Raw genomic sequence first — 15,357 nt, 5'->3', positions numbered from 1 at the left:
TAGAAAAACTTTGGTAACTCACAGTATTATGGGAAGAAATACATATGGGAATGGAGAGCACCTTGGTATATTGGGTGTTGATCTAATATCCATACCAAACATAAATACAGATGAAGATAAATACACTGGAAAAGATCATTCATAAAAGCTATAATCCGATTTGCCAAAAAGATTTCTCATGGAATCAGTGTGTCTGACATATATGAACTGTGTAGTCTTACTTTTGGCAGGATTACTACATCTCTTATTTAAAACAAACAACATTAGGCAGTGACCTTGTGATCCTGTTCCTTCCTAGTTCCAATACTTAGAGGATTCAGGGAGGAGGTTAAGTGCATTATAGAGAAATCCTAAACAAATTGATAGTCCTTTAGTTCAAGGTCTTTTAAATTTTGCTGATTATTGCTGAGAATCTTCTGTCTTCAGACAGCAGATGTTTCAGAAGTACACTGTAAATTCCTATCCAACAGCTTGACTGCTGGGCTGAGAGGAATTCTTGTGTTTGTCTTGCAAGCTGTGCCATGGATGAGTTTTTACAATTGTGAAAAGTTGAAGTGCTTTAATTTCCAGGACATTAACATTCACATTAATTCATGTATCTTGAAATGTAAAATGCTCTATATGAAAACCTACTGAAAAAAAGTCAAGGATGTTTTTTATTTTAACCGCTCTGTTGTAATATTTGGTACAATTCAGGGCAATTGAATGCATTCATTCTGAATCCAAGATGGCAAATTATTTACAATCCGAGATTTTTTTAAAATTTATTTATCTTTTAAAGCCATTTGTGTTCATGTTTGTGTTTTTGGGTTTGTTTTTTTTTTCTTAAGATGGTTATCAGGGCTGGTAGATTGAGAATTAATTTTCAAGGTACTCTGGAAAAATTAATCTGAAACTTCAGATTTCTCAGTTAAAAAACGTTGATGGTCTTTTTGCTGCTGATGAAATCAAATGGCAATGGAAGAACCTGCACTGATCTAATCTGTCTGGTATTCAATGGAGAAATTTGTTGCAGTGGAAAATGGATTCTCAGTAGAACTGTTCCACATAGCATAAATTAACCTTAAGTTCTCTGCAGTATCTTGATGAAAGGCTTTTTTAAAGTTGCAGTTTTGAAAGGAGGAAGAGCAGGTTATTAGGTGAGCATGGGTGGGCATTCTAGATATTCTGGACCATTGTGGAAAAAAATGAGAAGACAAAAACAGGAGGAAGATATGATGAAGATCAATTAAAGAACTTTCAAACAAATTGCAAGAATTGAGTAAGAGAGGGACAGAAGTGTCATAAAAGCAAAACTGGAAAATATTCAAGATGCTGTTGTACAAGTTTGAAAGTGAGGACAAGAATCTTAAGTTTTGTGTGAGAAAAGAGGAAGGAATAAGTGAAGTTTAGAAGAGAAGTGCAGTCACACTTTCCCAAATAGAAGATGGTCTCAGTCATGTCTAATAGGATGTCAAAATATTTCTACTGAAATGTTCTGTTGACTGCATGTGCTAAACTTTCTGGAAAGTTAACCATTTCTTAACAGTTGTAAAAATAATTCTTCCTAACGAAGAATTTACTTCCAGGCTGATAGCAGACTTTAGAATAACTCAATCTGTAAAGAATGTAACATTCTATAACTCCCCTCCAGGATTTGGACACAGAAGAGCAGAAATCATCTAACAGTCTGAATTGCTTTTCCACTACTGAGCAAGTAAGTTCTACCGAAGAAGAAGAGTCTCCAAATGTAAGAAAGAAGACTAAAATGGACACAAAACCAGGAAACAGTTTAACAGCCAAAGAATCAATTTCTACAGACAGCATAAATTCTCATTCACACAAAAGTACACCAGATGCTGCAGCATATACAGATGACAGTAGAACAGCAGACACAGAGAGTGAGCCAGAAGAAGGTGAAATTACAGATTCTGAGTGTGAAGCCTACAGCAGTGAGGATGAAGTAACAAGTGAAGAAACTGCTGATTCAGAAGACTCAGAAGACAAAGGTGAATTATTGTGGCTTTTGTGTATGATATTACTGTATTTTTCCAGGAGCCCATTAAGAATGAACTGCAAGAAAACAGTTTGGATAATTAAGGGGGAGGAAAAAAAGAAAAAAAAAAAAACAGCAGTGATTTGAGATACTTTGAATTTAAAAGTGCTATATGTTACCAGTATTTGTTTCATTCTCTTTACTTGCATAGTAGCCAGAAGTAAGTAGTGGTGTTTTTGTAAAAGCTGTTTAGGGGTATAACTTCCTGTGCTTGTGTAGAAACCTCAGTGGTAGAATAAGCTTTGTTTAGATTAGGATAGTGACAAGAGGAAAGAAAGTCTATTGCTAAAATAGAGATTCTAGTACGGACTTCACAGTAATTCTGTGTATTAACTCTCTTCAATTAATGTATAATATTTCTGATTCCATTCATAAACAATCAGATGTAATTCAGTGTAAGATGAATCCACATGGTGACATGGTTGAATGTGGAGTACTCAGTACTATTTTAAATCCTATTTTGTGCGTATTACAGTGGCAACATGTAAGAAATTATTATAGAGAGGAAACCTATATGCTGTTTTGTACCAAAGAAAGTGTTCTCCTGGGTCCTTAAAACCTCCTCAAGAATTGAATGAGCTCTTGCAAAAAAACCCCAAAACTGTGAAAAGCTTAATGCAACCAATTGGAACTACGTATATGCAAAGGATGTTCCAAATCACAGAGTGAAGTACAACCTACAGAAGTCCGTACTGCAGCCTGTATTCTGCTCACAGTTAAATAGTCAGTTTGTTTCTTCTGTTTTCATTACTTTACTTATCAACTACTCAGATTCTGAGCGACTAATACGATTGAAAATGTGCTTGCTACCATCAGGCTTTTAGGTTAAATTTCCTTCTCTTACTAGTTTCTAATAATCAATTCTGCAGTAATGCTGGAGTAATAAAAACTGGAGACAGTTTTTCTCCTCCTAGTACCTTTTGAGCTAATGTCTTCCCATCCTACCATGTCTATTTCTAGCTGAGATCATCGGAGACTGTTTCTGCAAATGCACATCCAAGAACCGAATTCATACAGCTGTTACAATATAATTACTTAACAGATACTGAGGAAGAAAAGTGTGTGCATCTGTAGGCTCATCTATTACTTTTTTCTCATCTGTATTGGTGCATAGTGCTAATAAGAGTAAAAATTAGTAAAAATACCTCTGCCGTAGAAATTGTCAGATATGAAGTTCTATATGCATTAGGTTTGTGATGTGAACAAAAAGGTGCTGCCTTTTCTCAAAGTAAAATTGTATTCTAAGCTGTTATGACTAATGGTCCATAAATTTATAATAGGCTAGTAAATTCTGTGAATGTATTTATATTTTATCAGTGTAACTAAACAGTTGTGCACATGTAAATAACCAGAATTAGGAAAACATTTTTAATACACTAAGTGTGTAGTCAGAAAGCCTTTGAAACAGTAGTATCATCAAAGTTTTCTCTCAGATGTGCTTATACATTTCTTTTTCTGAAAGTTGCATAGAATTTAGCCAGATAATGGCTGAATGTATATCAGTTGTTTGAAAACTATAGACTATAGGGGTAAAACTGTAATTTGTTCATAGTAACAGTTGGTTTGGGTTTTTTTTTTTTTTTTTGTAATTATAGATGAAGAAAAGATCTGGCCTCCTTGTATCAGAGTAATTGTAATAAGATCGCCAGTTCTACAGACTGGATCACTTTATATTATTACAGCTGTGAAACCTGCTACAATTGGAAGGTAAAACTGAATGGAATGTGTTATATATATGTGAAACTGTACGTCGCTTTGAAAGCTGTGGAAGCCACTCAGGATTGCTTATCCCTGCTCTTCATGCTTGTTCTCCTAGTGTGCAGCAGTTGTGAGGTACTCTGAGTTAGGTTAGCCCATGGTAAGAAATTTAAGTCATGTTACATGATGTCATGCTTGCTGTGGTAACAGCATATGCAGTTAATGTAGCTCAGCAGTCATGAAAATTTTTTAGTGATGACTTGATCTTGTGTCTAGTCCTAATGGCAGCACAGCTGCAAGTCATTCTTTGAAACCTGTTGTTTTCTAGAAAGTGAGTAAACTTTTCTTCTGGGCTACTAAGGTGACTTTTTCAGAAATGGAAGAACACACTTCAGAAATTCAGGATCACAAGGAAGCATATCCTTGACTTCCTAACACATTCAAATTCCAGTAGGGTTGGTTCATCGTTTTTAAATAATAAGTTGGGGTTTGTGCTAGCCTGTATGCATTCTTACAGTTCTAATATTTAAAAAAAAAAATGGTTTGTTCACTGTGGATGATGAATTTAATGATGAATTAATGCTTACTTCTGTGCTTACTGGAAACCTTGCCCCTTTTCAGCTGCTTTTATCTAATGCTGATAGATGTGGTTTGATTTGCTCTTATAGCTGGAGTTTTCTAGGTACATTTATGTGAAGATTGACAGATGACAATTCTCCTTGCAATTTCCATATAGGTCCTTTGCTAGCTGCATTGCTTCCTCATCCCCTACTATAAGAAACTAACACATAAATCTCTTCGTACTGCAGTGTTTTTGACAAAAAAAAAAAAAAATCTGTACAGATTACTTTTTCATTGCTTGTATTACTTGCCTAATGCTACTAAGAATTCAACTTCAGCATTGAAGACCAATGCCAAGATGCACTGAAGAGCTTGAAGGATGCAGAGTTCAGACTATTATTTACAGGCCTTGTATAAAAGTTCAGATTGAAATGTCAGGTTTATAAATAAAAATTTAAAGGTACAGCTTTATCATACATTCATTGCCTACTGTGTATAGTTTATAGATGGAAGAAGGGACGTGAAGCAAGTCTTTGTGTATATTGCAATACAGTAGTTTATACCTGTAGAGCTCCCTAATAGCTCAAAAGAGAAACATGGCATTAAGGTTCAACTGAAATACACCTTTTGTAAGCCACTTATTAATCCTATTTTTACTTTCTCATGTTGTTTCTTTCTAGGGAAAAAGATGTTGGACACACACTTCAGATTCCTGAAGTTGCAGTCAGTAAGGTAACTCTTATTTCTGTCTGCTGAAAGGTAGATCAGTGTATGAATGAAGCTGCAGATTTCATGGCTTTAAATTCTGCAAAATCTTATGTTATTTTTTTTTTCAAGACCTTTTGAAATGAGATGGGGTTTCACCACATTTGAAGTTAGAAAAAGGAAAACATACAGTATTTTACTGAATGGGAATTTAATGCGAACAGCAGTGTGGTTTCAAAGTCTAGGAAAGTTAAGTGTTTTTTCAATTAGAGTTTAACTAATCCATAGTGTAATGCACAGTAAAAGAATTATACTTTGAATCTTGGATTTCTTAGTTACTGAAATTGAGGAAAACATATTACTCTGTTAAGTATGAATGGTGTATAAAATATTGATGTCAGCTATTTGGGACTTTTCATAAAGTAATCCAATCCTTGCAGTTGAGCTCAGAGCAACAGGTTTTGTTTTATTTTTCTTCAAGGCAACTGTATAAATATATATATAAATATATCTAAATACGTGATGTACAGAGAGTTTGAAAATTTAACAGAATTTCTTTCAGTGACGGATTGTAATGGAAAATTTTTCTTCTGGTTAAGAAAGATTGAAGAGAAATTATGTGCTAACTACTTTAACGCAGACCATAAATACAGTACTCTTAATAAAAGAAAATGTAGATTGACAAAGAGACACCATCCAAACAAAAATTGATAAAAACATCTGCAAATGCAAGTATCTGAAATACACTTTACTTATGTCTGTTCCAGATCATAGTTCTGATTAATCAGTCACATACTGTATTTCATACTGAACAATTTCCAGAGCAAATCTTTCCCTGCTATTAATGACTTTCAGGCATGTATTTGAAATTGGGTGCATGAAGAAGCGAAAAGGCTTTTTTTTTCTGTAATGGTACTATTTCAGTACTTCACGGGTACCCGAGTTTTTATGTAAGAAGTTATTTCACTTTGCAGATAAGGAGTCAAAGGCAGGAAGATAAATGATATATCTGTAGAAACAAAAAGTTAACTACCGGTTTGTTTTCCTCGCTATCATAGATGATAGCTGTGGACCACTTTGGCACTTGCTTTTCTTGAGTGTAAAGTGAGATTTTAAAAAAACAACACTACACCCTGCAGACTTAGAATCTTTAGAAGTTTGGGATCATTCTACTCAGTAAAACAGAAGTAGAAATTAAATTATCTATTGAATGAGCTAGTCAGTCTTTCTACCATTATGGGAGTATTCCTGTTGTAAATGCTAGCCAATCTACAAAATATTATTTTGATTCTTTTTTTATTACTGGAAGTAGCAACTGCTATTGCTCAAAGATAAGAAAAGATTTGGTTTTAAATGAACACTTTCTTCTCAGATTGACTCTTGGTTTTTTTCTTCACTATAGTAAAAGGTATCTTTGCTTGTCAAATTGGAAACTAACTTTTTTAGACTTCTGTTTTTTACTGGGAGTCTTAGTAGGCCATAGAAGTTGATATTTTGGTTTGCTCAGTGGCCATTTTTGGAGGTAGTGTGTATCTCTGTGAGTTTGGCCAATTGTGTTTTCTCTGTTCTATGTGGGCTTGGGAGCAATACCTATATAGATTTGCAACAACAAAACACACAAAAAAAATTAGATGTTAGTCTCAATATCAGAAAGGATATAAAAGGAACAGCAAATGATGGCTAGTCATTGTGTCCTGAGCATCAAGATGCAGCTGAAGGTGAATTATGTGAAATTTACAGATGCATGGCATTTGGAGAGCTATTTTGGATATGAAACACTGAGTAACCTGAAGCTGTAGAATGAGATCAGATTTATTTTTAATTGAAAGAGAGAAATTGAGAGTGCTGTAACATACCTTATGAGAAAAAAGCCTTTTATTTATAAAAACAGTTAAAAATGCTGTATCACTGAATTCTGCAGTCCTTTAAGTAAAGCATATGTGCCATATTGGAAGTATATACTTTTTCAGTACTGAATCAGTTTATAGTCAAATGAGTTATATTATTAACAGCGTACTTTAGCTTATGCTGTTGTGGCCCATTCATTTACATTTCACATGGGTGAAATGACAAGGTGTGGAATACTATATGGTACCAGAGCCACTCGGTTAAAAGGCCTCAAAATTGTTCTGAAATCTTACAATAGCATATAAATTGTGAAGTCTTTGTTTAATAAGAACATATCACTTAGGCTTCTATTTCTCAGTTCCATGCAGAAGTGTATTTCGACCACGATTTGCAAAATTACGTTCTTGTGGATCAAGGCAGTCAGAATGGGACAGTTGTTAATGGAAATCAGATTCTCCAGGTCAGTACGTGTTGATATAACGCTGTGCAGAAAACTGTAGTCATGTGGTCCTTTTAAATATGTTATGGCAATTCGCTAACACCATTATGTGGCATCTGTCATACATCAGTCTCTTCCTTGGTTCCCTTCTGTTTTTAGGGCCACTTAAAATACTTCATGTTTGGTTTATTTTAGGAAAAATCCACTACAGTTGCAGTTGTTAGAGTGAAATACCCACTGTCGTTAAATACTTGCCTGCATTTGTTGAGACCAAACTGAATTACTAAATTATGAGCAGTATTCTTGAAATAAGAGTTCATGCCCTTCATTAGTAACTAATTAACATGGCTGCCAAAACTTTCTTTTGCTGTAGCCTAAAATAAAATGTGATCCCTACATCTTGGAGCATGGAGATGAAGTGAAGATTGGTGAAACTGTGCTTTCTTTTCATATACATCCTGGCAGTGATACTTGTGATGGATGTGAACCAGGACAAGTCAGAGCACATCTTCGCCTGGACAGGAAAAAGGAATCTTCTGGTTAGTCATGTTATCAGGGGATATGTTTTTTCTTATAGCTCTCTGCTTTATAAACATAACAGTTACTTCAGTTTTCTTACAAATTTCTTGTCAACTGGGAATAGTTCTACAATACATGATGATATAGTTTCTTGGTATGTGTGTCTATGTGTAATAATGTTAGAACAAAATTTCTCACAGTTGTGACGTTTCAAAACATTGTTACATTATTAATTAGAAATTCAATCCTGTGTTCTTCCTTTTAGTTTGCCCAGCACTTAGCAAAGAAGAGAGAGAGTTAGTCAGAAGAAAAGCATTAAAACAGATACGGGTAAAATACGGTTTACAGGTGAGTTTACGGTAGAAGTTGATTAAGTGTTTGAAGTCTACATCTACTTTGTGATTCATATTTTAAGCCATAGACTTCAGTGAATAAGGGAAGTTTTCAAACACACTCAAACTTGAGCCTGGTAGTTTAACTCAAGCTTGTGTTTTGTACACTAAATAATAATAATCTACAAACCTCTACAGAGAGATGATGGTAACAGGGCATGAAGGTTCTGTTAAATGTTCAGGAAAAGAAGATCTATTCCAATGTGTACGCGATTCCTCAGCCTTCTGAGGTTAAGATTTCTTAAGACATTTCTATTTTTATTTCTGCAAATTAAGTTTGCACTAAATTGCAGCGCTATCTTTTATTTGGAAAGGAAAAATAATGAACAACTGAAAAAATGATGGAAGGAAGAAGGAAATTTTTAAAGTTTTTATTTTAAGTCTGCTTTGCCATAGAAGAATGCCAACATGAATGTATAGGCAATACACTATATAAGTATTCAAGTTATTTCTGTTTTAAGATTATTTTAACTATGGGGTTACATCTAGCACTTTTAATAAGTATTGGTGTAGAAAACAGAATGGTATCATTTCTCTCCAATTCTTCAGCTACCTAAATAATATTGATACAGAATCTATACATGTGCTCAATTCCATATGGAATCTAAGCATGTGTGTGCTTAGTTCTGTCATCTATTCTGAAGAAATAGTTGCTGAGGAACAGGCTAAGTGTTTAAACAGAAAGCCAGTGGCATGTCCATATGGTTTTCTGCTAACATGGAGAGATTGATTCTTCATAGCAAGAGAAGATTCAAGAGAATCTGTTAATTCACAGCCTCTGTGAAATTAATGAATTTGGCAATATTCTATTATTATGTGATGATGGCAATAGCATACCTTACAAGGTACGGCTGAAGCTGCCTTACTTTTGGAGGGAAGGAGCGAAGTTACCAAAAATAAAGAATTTAAAGCCCACTTTCTTTGCCTTGATGGAATTTAATCTGCTTATAAAGAACACAGAGTACGAAGACAACAAAGCAGTGAAGAATCCAAAGTACAAAGACAGAGCAGGGAAACGCAGAGAAACCATTGGAAGTGAAGGAACCTTCCAGAGAGATGATAGCCCAGCTTCTGTTCACGTGTAAGTTTGGGGGGGGCAGACACACGGGAATCCTCCGTGTCCTTCTCTAGTGAATCTTAAAAAATTACTATAAAGTAACTATCAATTAGTTACTAGGATTCAGTTTGTTAGGTTATAAATTACCTGTATACAATGTGTAGGAAAGCTAGAAAATAGTAAGCTATTCTCAGCTCCCAGTTCATATCCTTTTTTTATTAGCTCCTCACCTTCCATACAGAATTCAACTTGGCACTAAGGATGCTTAGATCACTTTTTTACCAACCCAAAAAATCAAGGAACTCCCCAGCTGCACTATTGACACCTTCAATAGTGTCTATTTTTCAAGTGTTGCAATTTCCCTTTTTCCTATCCAGTTCCAGTAATAGCACACATGCAAATTTTTCACCTGCAGTTTCTTTCATTGTCAATATCCAGCCTATCATAGAACATGCATTTACACACCTCTTAAATTACATTTACGTTAATTTTCCTCTTTAATTATTCCTTTGCTTCCTGGGTTCTTAGTTGCTTTTTGGTTGGTGGTTTTTTTTTTTTAAAGAAACTTGAACTTGTAGGTGCTTGTAAGTTAGTAAAAGGAAGTGTGAGACAATTAAATATGTATGTTAGGATGATTTGGTGGTGAGGTAGCAGTACTGCCTTTTCCCTAGTGCAGTCAATTCCCACCCACCCATTATGTATTTTTTAACTCCTAAAGTAAGCAAGTAGTTCAAAAGGAGTTTTAAGAAAGTTGCTATTAACCAGAGGCTTGGAATAGCTTTGGTAACTGAAGGTATTAATGGAAGAACTTGCAAAAGGTAGCACTAGGGTCTTCTGGATAGCTCCTGATGGAACAGTACAGTAGTTCTGATTTCTAGAGCAGCACATCCATGCACATTTCTGTCCTTCAGTATTTGAGTAGAGAGCATACTCTTTGTATTAACTCTTGCTTACCAGTTATCTTAAACTTTCTTCAAAGTGAAATCAGCAACAGCAACAAAGGACATAAAATGTTGGAGAAGATGGGATGGAAGAAAGGGGAAGGCCTGGGCAAGGATGGTGGTGGTATGAAGGATCCGGTAGGTGTCTCTGGTTTTTACTTGGAGCAAAAAGGTATAGAAAAATGTCTAATTGTAAGCCACTATTTACTTGAAACATTTCAAAATCCTGGTTAGGGAAGAATAATCTCAGTAGGACTAATCCCAAAGTAATTTTTTACTTGATTAATGAAATTTTTTTTAATTTTTCAATGATTTTCTGTTCAGTGGAAATGTCTGTGTTAGGAAACTAAGCAAGGGAGGACAGATAGCTTCTAGCCATTGAATTAGTAATCTCGTATTTGAATACAAGTGTAGAGGAAGATTGAGATAATTTTAAGTGATGTGAATTCAAGAGGGCTTATGGTGGAATCCTTCACTTTCTCTGAAGCTGATGTAGCACAAAAGTCAACCTAGATGACAGGCAACAAGAGAGGAAAAGCTGTCTGAAGTCACTCTAGCCACCAAATTCCAGACCTCTGTGGCAGCCATGTTAGTCAGTTTGTCACCGGAGGTGTGTGGTCTTTTGACAGTAGTGCTGCTCAGAGACACGCCATACCTTTTCTTGTCAAACTGCCCACAGCACAGGGATCATGCATTATTCAGTCAGTGAGGAGTACTTCACAGTAATGTTAGTGGCAGGTGACATCATTCAGCACTCTAGATCATAGTTCCAGAGGTGGTGATTTGATGCATCATTTTAACAGTACTTTACATGTCTATGTATGGTCTAGGTGTAGTAGAGCCTTAAAGAGAAGCGCATGGGGAGGGGAGATGGAATTAGTATTATAAAAAATGATTTAAAGTAATTAGGATACCTAACTTGCAGTTATAACAATATTTAATGTATTTGACAGATCCACCTTCAGTTACATAAGACGCATGCAGGTTTGGGTACCAGCAGACCAGCCTCAGTTGAAGATGTTCAGATTATCCAGAGCAAGAATAAAAAGAACTGGGATAAAGCAAGAGAAAGGTTTGCTGAAAACTTCCAAGAACCTAAATCACAAAGGGATACACCTAAGATTACACCTTGGGTTAAAGGGACTGTAGAGTGAAGTACCTGGTCCCACAGCAGGGTACTTCCTGTGTGTAAATAGCTGGGAGAGAATTTATTTTTATTCTTTTTTCTTTTGCTAAAGCAGAAGTTTGGTGATATGTAAAATACAGTTGTGGAAAAAATTATACAACATTAACTCTATTATGTTATTTGGTTTTCTGTAGTCTTCATGCTTTTATAAAAACACATTTTTAATAATGGAATTTAGAGGGATATTCAAATTTAAGTACTTGAAAGTGATTCTCATCATGAGCAGGAAGTTTCTTAATTGTGTTTTTAACACAATTCTTCATGGAAAGTCAAACATCTGTTAAATTTAAATATGATACCTTTAACGTCTGAACAGTGGTTTAAAAGTAAGCTGAAACAAACAAACAAAAAATCCCCCTGACCCTACTAACAGTATCATATTGCCTTTTCCTCTCTTGTATGTTTACTCATGATTGCCATGAAATCCTCAGCAAGAGCTACACCACTCTTGAATTCATACAGTTCAGTACTAGTCACATGTCTCAGCTTACCTTAAGGGGGGGAAAAAACCACAGTTTTAAATGAGTCATCAGTACTGTTCAAAAATAAATACTGTACTCCGTGAAATAAACTGCCAGCAGTGGTGAAGAAAACAATGTTCAGAAACCGCTTGTAGCAAAATTTTCTTCTGTGAAGAACTTGCTTGAGATTTGTTTAGTAAATCTGTATCATGCCTTTAAAAGAGAAGGTATGTTTAGAAAACTGCCATCTGTGTGTATTATTTATTAACTTCTTGTTCTGATATATCCATTGCTGGCAATGGAGATTATGCCAGAAAAAACCCCACAACCAACCAACTTTTGGTGGGGAAGGATTCCAGACTGAATCTACATCTTGGTATTTACTGAATGTTCCTAAACACAATAAATCATTGTCAATTTAAGCAGTGTGCTTCTTGGTAGTATCTTATGCATATGCTGGATAGGAGTGCTCTTCTAAAATGAGAAAAACTTAATCATGTTTTAGTCAAGTTACAGTTCTGATACTTGTCCAAGTAAAGGAAACTTGGTAGTTTCACCATCTTATTGGATCTCGCAGGCAACTGTCAAGCACTGTTGAGTAAAACCAGGACAAGTTACTAGCTATTTATCTTAATGTATCTTTAGATGCATCCAATACAAAGCAAAATATTCAGTTATGTTATTTAAATAATTAAAGCACACAAGTTTTTTTAACTATCTGAAGTACGCCTTATTTCAGCAGTATAGAGTTCAAGATACAGTTTTGAGCACTGTGAATACTTACAGCAATATTACTTAATTAAAATCAGGTCACTGCCTTTGTAAGCAGGGGTTTTTTTACTGGTTTAGTGATAGTTATGAATTATTGGCTCATTTTGCTGTTGTATTCCTTTATACTGACAACTTCACATTTTCAGAGGCTAGCTATTTCTAGCTGTGAAAAAAAAATTGCTCTGTATGAAAAGAGCTATGTCAAGTTTTAGTTCACCAAAAAGGCATTTCTGCTACTAAGAGGGAAAAAAACCCTGTATGCTAAAAGAAAGTTTTTGCCTTTTTTTTTTTTGTTAAAAAAGTTGACCTCTGTGGTCTTGATAGTAAATCAAACTACAAATCTTAATCTTAAGGGGAGAGCAAGACACCTTGTACATACCTTAGTAGGAACCTTTTCCTCTCCACAATTATTCAAGTAACAGCTCTAAGAAAGTCAGTCACTGGTTTATTGTTGCCTTACAAAGAAGAAACCTGAAAGGATTCAACTGTGTTTGCATTTCATAAGGTTTTTGAAGTAAGACATCATTCGCCTTCTGTGAGAGGCATGGTCTCATGCAGTCAAGCACTGACTGCTTTCAGTACTGCAGCTTCCACTTTTAACAAACAGTTCTGTATAAAGGGTTGAAGCTTAGTCTCAGTTGAGCGTTGGTGTGACAAATCCCATTATCTCTTGATGCTGCCTAGGAAAGTGGAAAAAGCAGTGCCATTAATACACACATTGTGAACAAAACAACCAAAAATAAGGTCTGACTAATCCTCATCAAGCAGTTGTGTATCTTTATTGAGTAGGAAGACTTGTATTGAGCCAGACAGGGCTTTTCATCCCCTACCTCGGTGACCTCTTAGAAAGTTTTAAGTATAAATGAGTTGGGTGAAAGCCACCAACGGTATGCAAGCCTTATGTGCAAATGCAGTACTGTTTTCCCTCATGTCAGAAGGGGAACATGAGTTGCCATTGCACTATTATAATTTTGGAGGCTATAACCAGTAAGATACAGCATAAGGTTTAACTGTCTTACCTTCTCAGTCCTCCAACCATCCTGTTGTCTTTTCAAACTTATGATCCTTATCACTCAGGCAAAGTTGCTCTTCTGTATAACCAGTCAAGTTTTAGCAGTTTATTGTGTGTACATATAAATAATGCTAATGAACATATATAATCTTAAAGCTGTTAAGAATAACATTGCATTCATCAGTTTATATAAACACTCTTTTCTGTAATCCTAATAGTGAATTTTGCAAAGCACTGACTTACCAAACATATTTCTGGAATTTAAAATGAACTAAGAAGAGCAGGTAGGTGCGTATATTCAGTGCTGAACAACCTGGCTGGCAAGTAAAAACAGAAGCACATTCATCACTGTATGAGAGCCACTGGACTGAACACCTATGCCAACAGGGGCTCTTTGTATACATGACATACTTTTACAAAATACACCATAGATGAAACCACAGTTTCTGTTCTAGGAAGAACAGACCCTGTGCTGCTGGGGCTGGTTGCATGAAGTGGACCTGATAAGGGCTTTCAGCCTGTAGATAACAAATCCATAGCAGCAAGAAGAGATGTCAAAAATAGCATCCTCTTATGAACAAGATGTACCTAAATGTGCATACCAACCGATTTTGTTCATACTATATGGACTTTTTAGGCATGCTGCATACCTTTGTGACCATAGAATGTGGGATTGTTTTCTCACCCACTTCCTCCCTTACAAATGTTTTTCATCTGCATCTTATTTTAATCTGGCAACGCCTCTGTTGATGAACATACCTGCGTACCGGTTTCCGTGGCCCAGCTAGCCTTGATGCCGGCACAGCCCTACAGCGCAGCACGGCACTATCCGCTCTCATCCGTTTGTGCTCAAGTGTCTCGGTGTCACTTCAGCACTGCAAAGAGGGCACACGCTGCCTCTCCTGCTGCTCCTCAAGCTCCTCGGTTAAGGCAGGAGGGAAAACGAGGGTTATGGCCTGGCCGGCCGGCGGGGCCCTTCCTGCGCGCACACGCGGCTCTGTGCCGGGCAGCGGGCCGGGCCCGCCGGCACTATCGGCCCCTTCCCCGCCCCCACCCCCCGAGCCAGCCGCCCGCCTCAGCCCCCGCTGCGGAGCCCGGGAAGCCGCGCGGCCCCGGCGCCGACCCGGCCCGGCCCGACACGGGCGGCCTTTACCTGCCCGCCGGGCCCGCCGCCATCTTGTCTCTTCCCGTCCCGCCCGGCCAGCGGCCGCGGCGCGGCGCTCTCCCCGCCGCGGCACCGGGCGGGGGCGGCCGAGGGCGGAGCGCGGCCTGCCCAGCCCGGCCCCGCTGCGCACGGGGGTCGGCGCCGCGCCTTTGGTCTTGAAACTGCTTCCCCTTCGCCTCCTCCTCCTCTTCCTCTTCCTCCGCTTCCCCGTCTGCCTCCCGACGGGGCCGGGCGTCGGCTGCCCAGCCTTGCCGTGGGCTCAGGCGCTCCGGGAAAGGTAGAGAATTGGGATGTTCCCCCGAGCGCGCAGCTGATGTGGAGCAGAAGTAGGGAAGCCGTCACAGGAGGATGGCGTGGTCAGAGGCCAGGCAGCCACAAAAGAAAACGAGGTCCATAGATCCTGTTTTTACAAGACATCTACATGACTTTTTTGAACATTTAGGAAATTATCCTAAGAAAGAAAGAGTGGAGTCTCACGAGTGATGCTGAGAAGGAAATGGCGGGAGGAGCCAGTGCAGCCCACCAAGGGAGCCGGTGTAGCAGTAGCCTCAGCCCCTTCAGCAGCTT

General features: G+C 37.5%; 1 protein-coding gene, 1 long non-coding RNA gene and 1 other non-coding gene across 3 annotated transcripts in view; 1 reads left to right on the top strand and 2 right to left on the bottom strand.

Moving 5' to 3' along the window:
- The window catches only part of AGGF1 (angiogenic factor with G-patch and FHA domains 1), a 28,295-nt gene extending 15,911 nt beyond the window's left edge, over positions 1-12,384 (top strand). Inside the window, exons 6-14 of the mRNA XM_075725949.1 lie at positions 1,634-1,988; positions 3,631-3,742; positions 4,975-5,026; positions 7,206-7,307; positions 7,660-7,825; positions 8,071-8,153; positions 9,151-9,278; positions 10,234-10,333; positions 11,149-12,384. Of these exons, the coding sequence (XP_075582064.1) occupies positions 1,634-1,988; positions 3,631-3,742; positions 4,975-5,026; positions 7,206-7,307; positions 7,660-7,825; positions 8,071-8,153; positions 9,151-9,278; positions 10,234-10,333; positions 11,149-11,349 (1,299 nt within the window). The 3' untranslated portion in view covers positions 11,350-12,384. The remainder of the gene's footprint in view (positions 1-1,633; positions 1,989-3,630; positions 3,743-4,974; positions 5,027-7,205; positions 7,308-7,659; positions 7,826-8,070; positions 8,154-9,150; positions 9,279-10,233; positions 10,334-11,148) is intronic.
- On the bottom strand, positions 7,763-14,541 carry LOC142596606 (uncharacterized). Its single transcript, XR_012831847.1, has 3 exons — positions 14,385-14,541; positions 12,993-13,293; positions 7,763-7,800 (listed from the first exon to the last, which is right to left on the bottom strand). It is a non-coding gene; the product is annotated as an uncharacterized LOC142596606 (long non-coding RNA).
- On the bottom strand, positions 13,519-13,647 carry LOC142596773 (small nucleolar RNA SNORA47). The gene has a single exon (XR_012831895.1). It is a non-coding gene; the product is annotated as a small nucleolar RNA SNORA47 (small nucleolar RNA).
- Positions 14,542-15,357: the final 816 nt, after the last annotated feature.

Source organism: Pelecanus crispus, chromosome Z (assembly GCF_030463565.1).
Source record: "Pelecanus crispus isolate bPelCri1 chromosome Z, bPelCri1.pri, whole genome shotgun sequence".
Classification (NCBI taxonomy): domain Eukaryota; kingdom Metazoa; phylum Chordata; class Aves; order Pelecaniformes; family Pelecanidae; genus Pelecanus; species Pelecanus crispus.
Note: the sequence above shows the minus strand (reverse complement) of the source record. Positions and strands in the feature narration are given on the sequence as shown.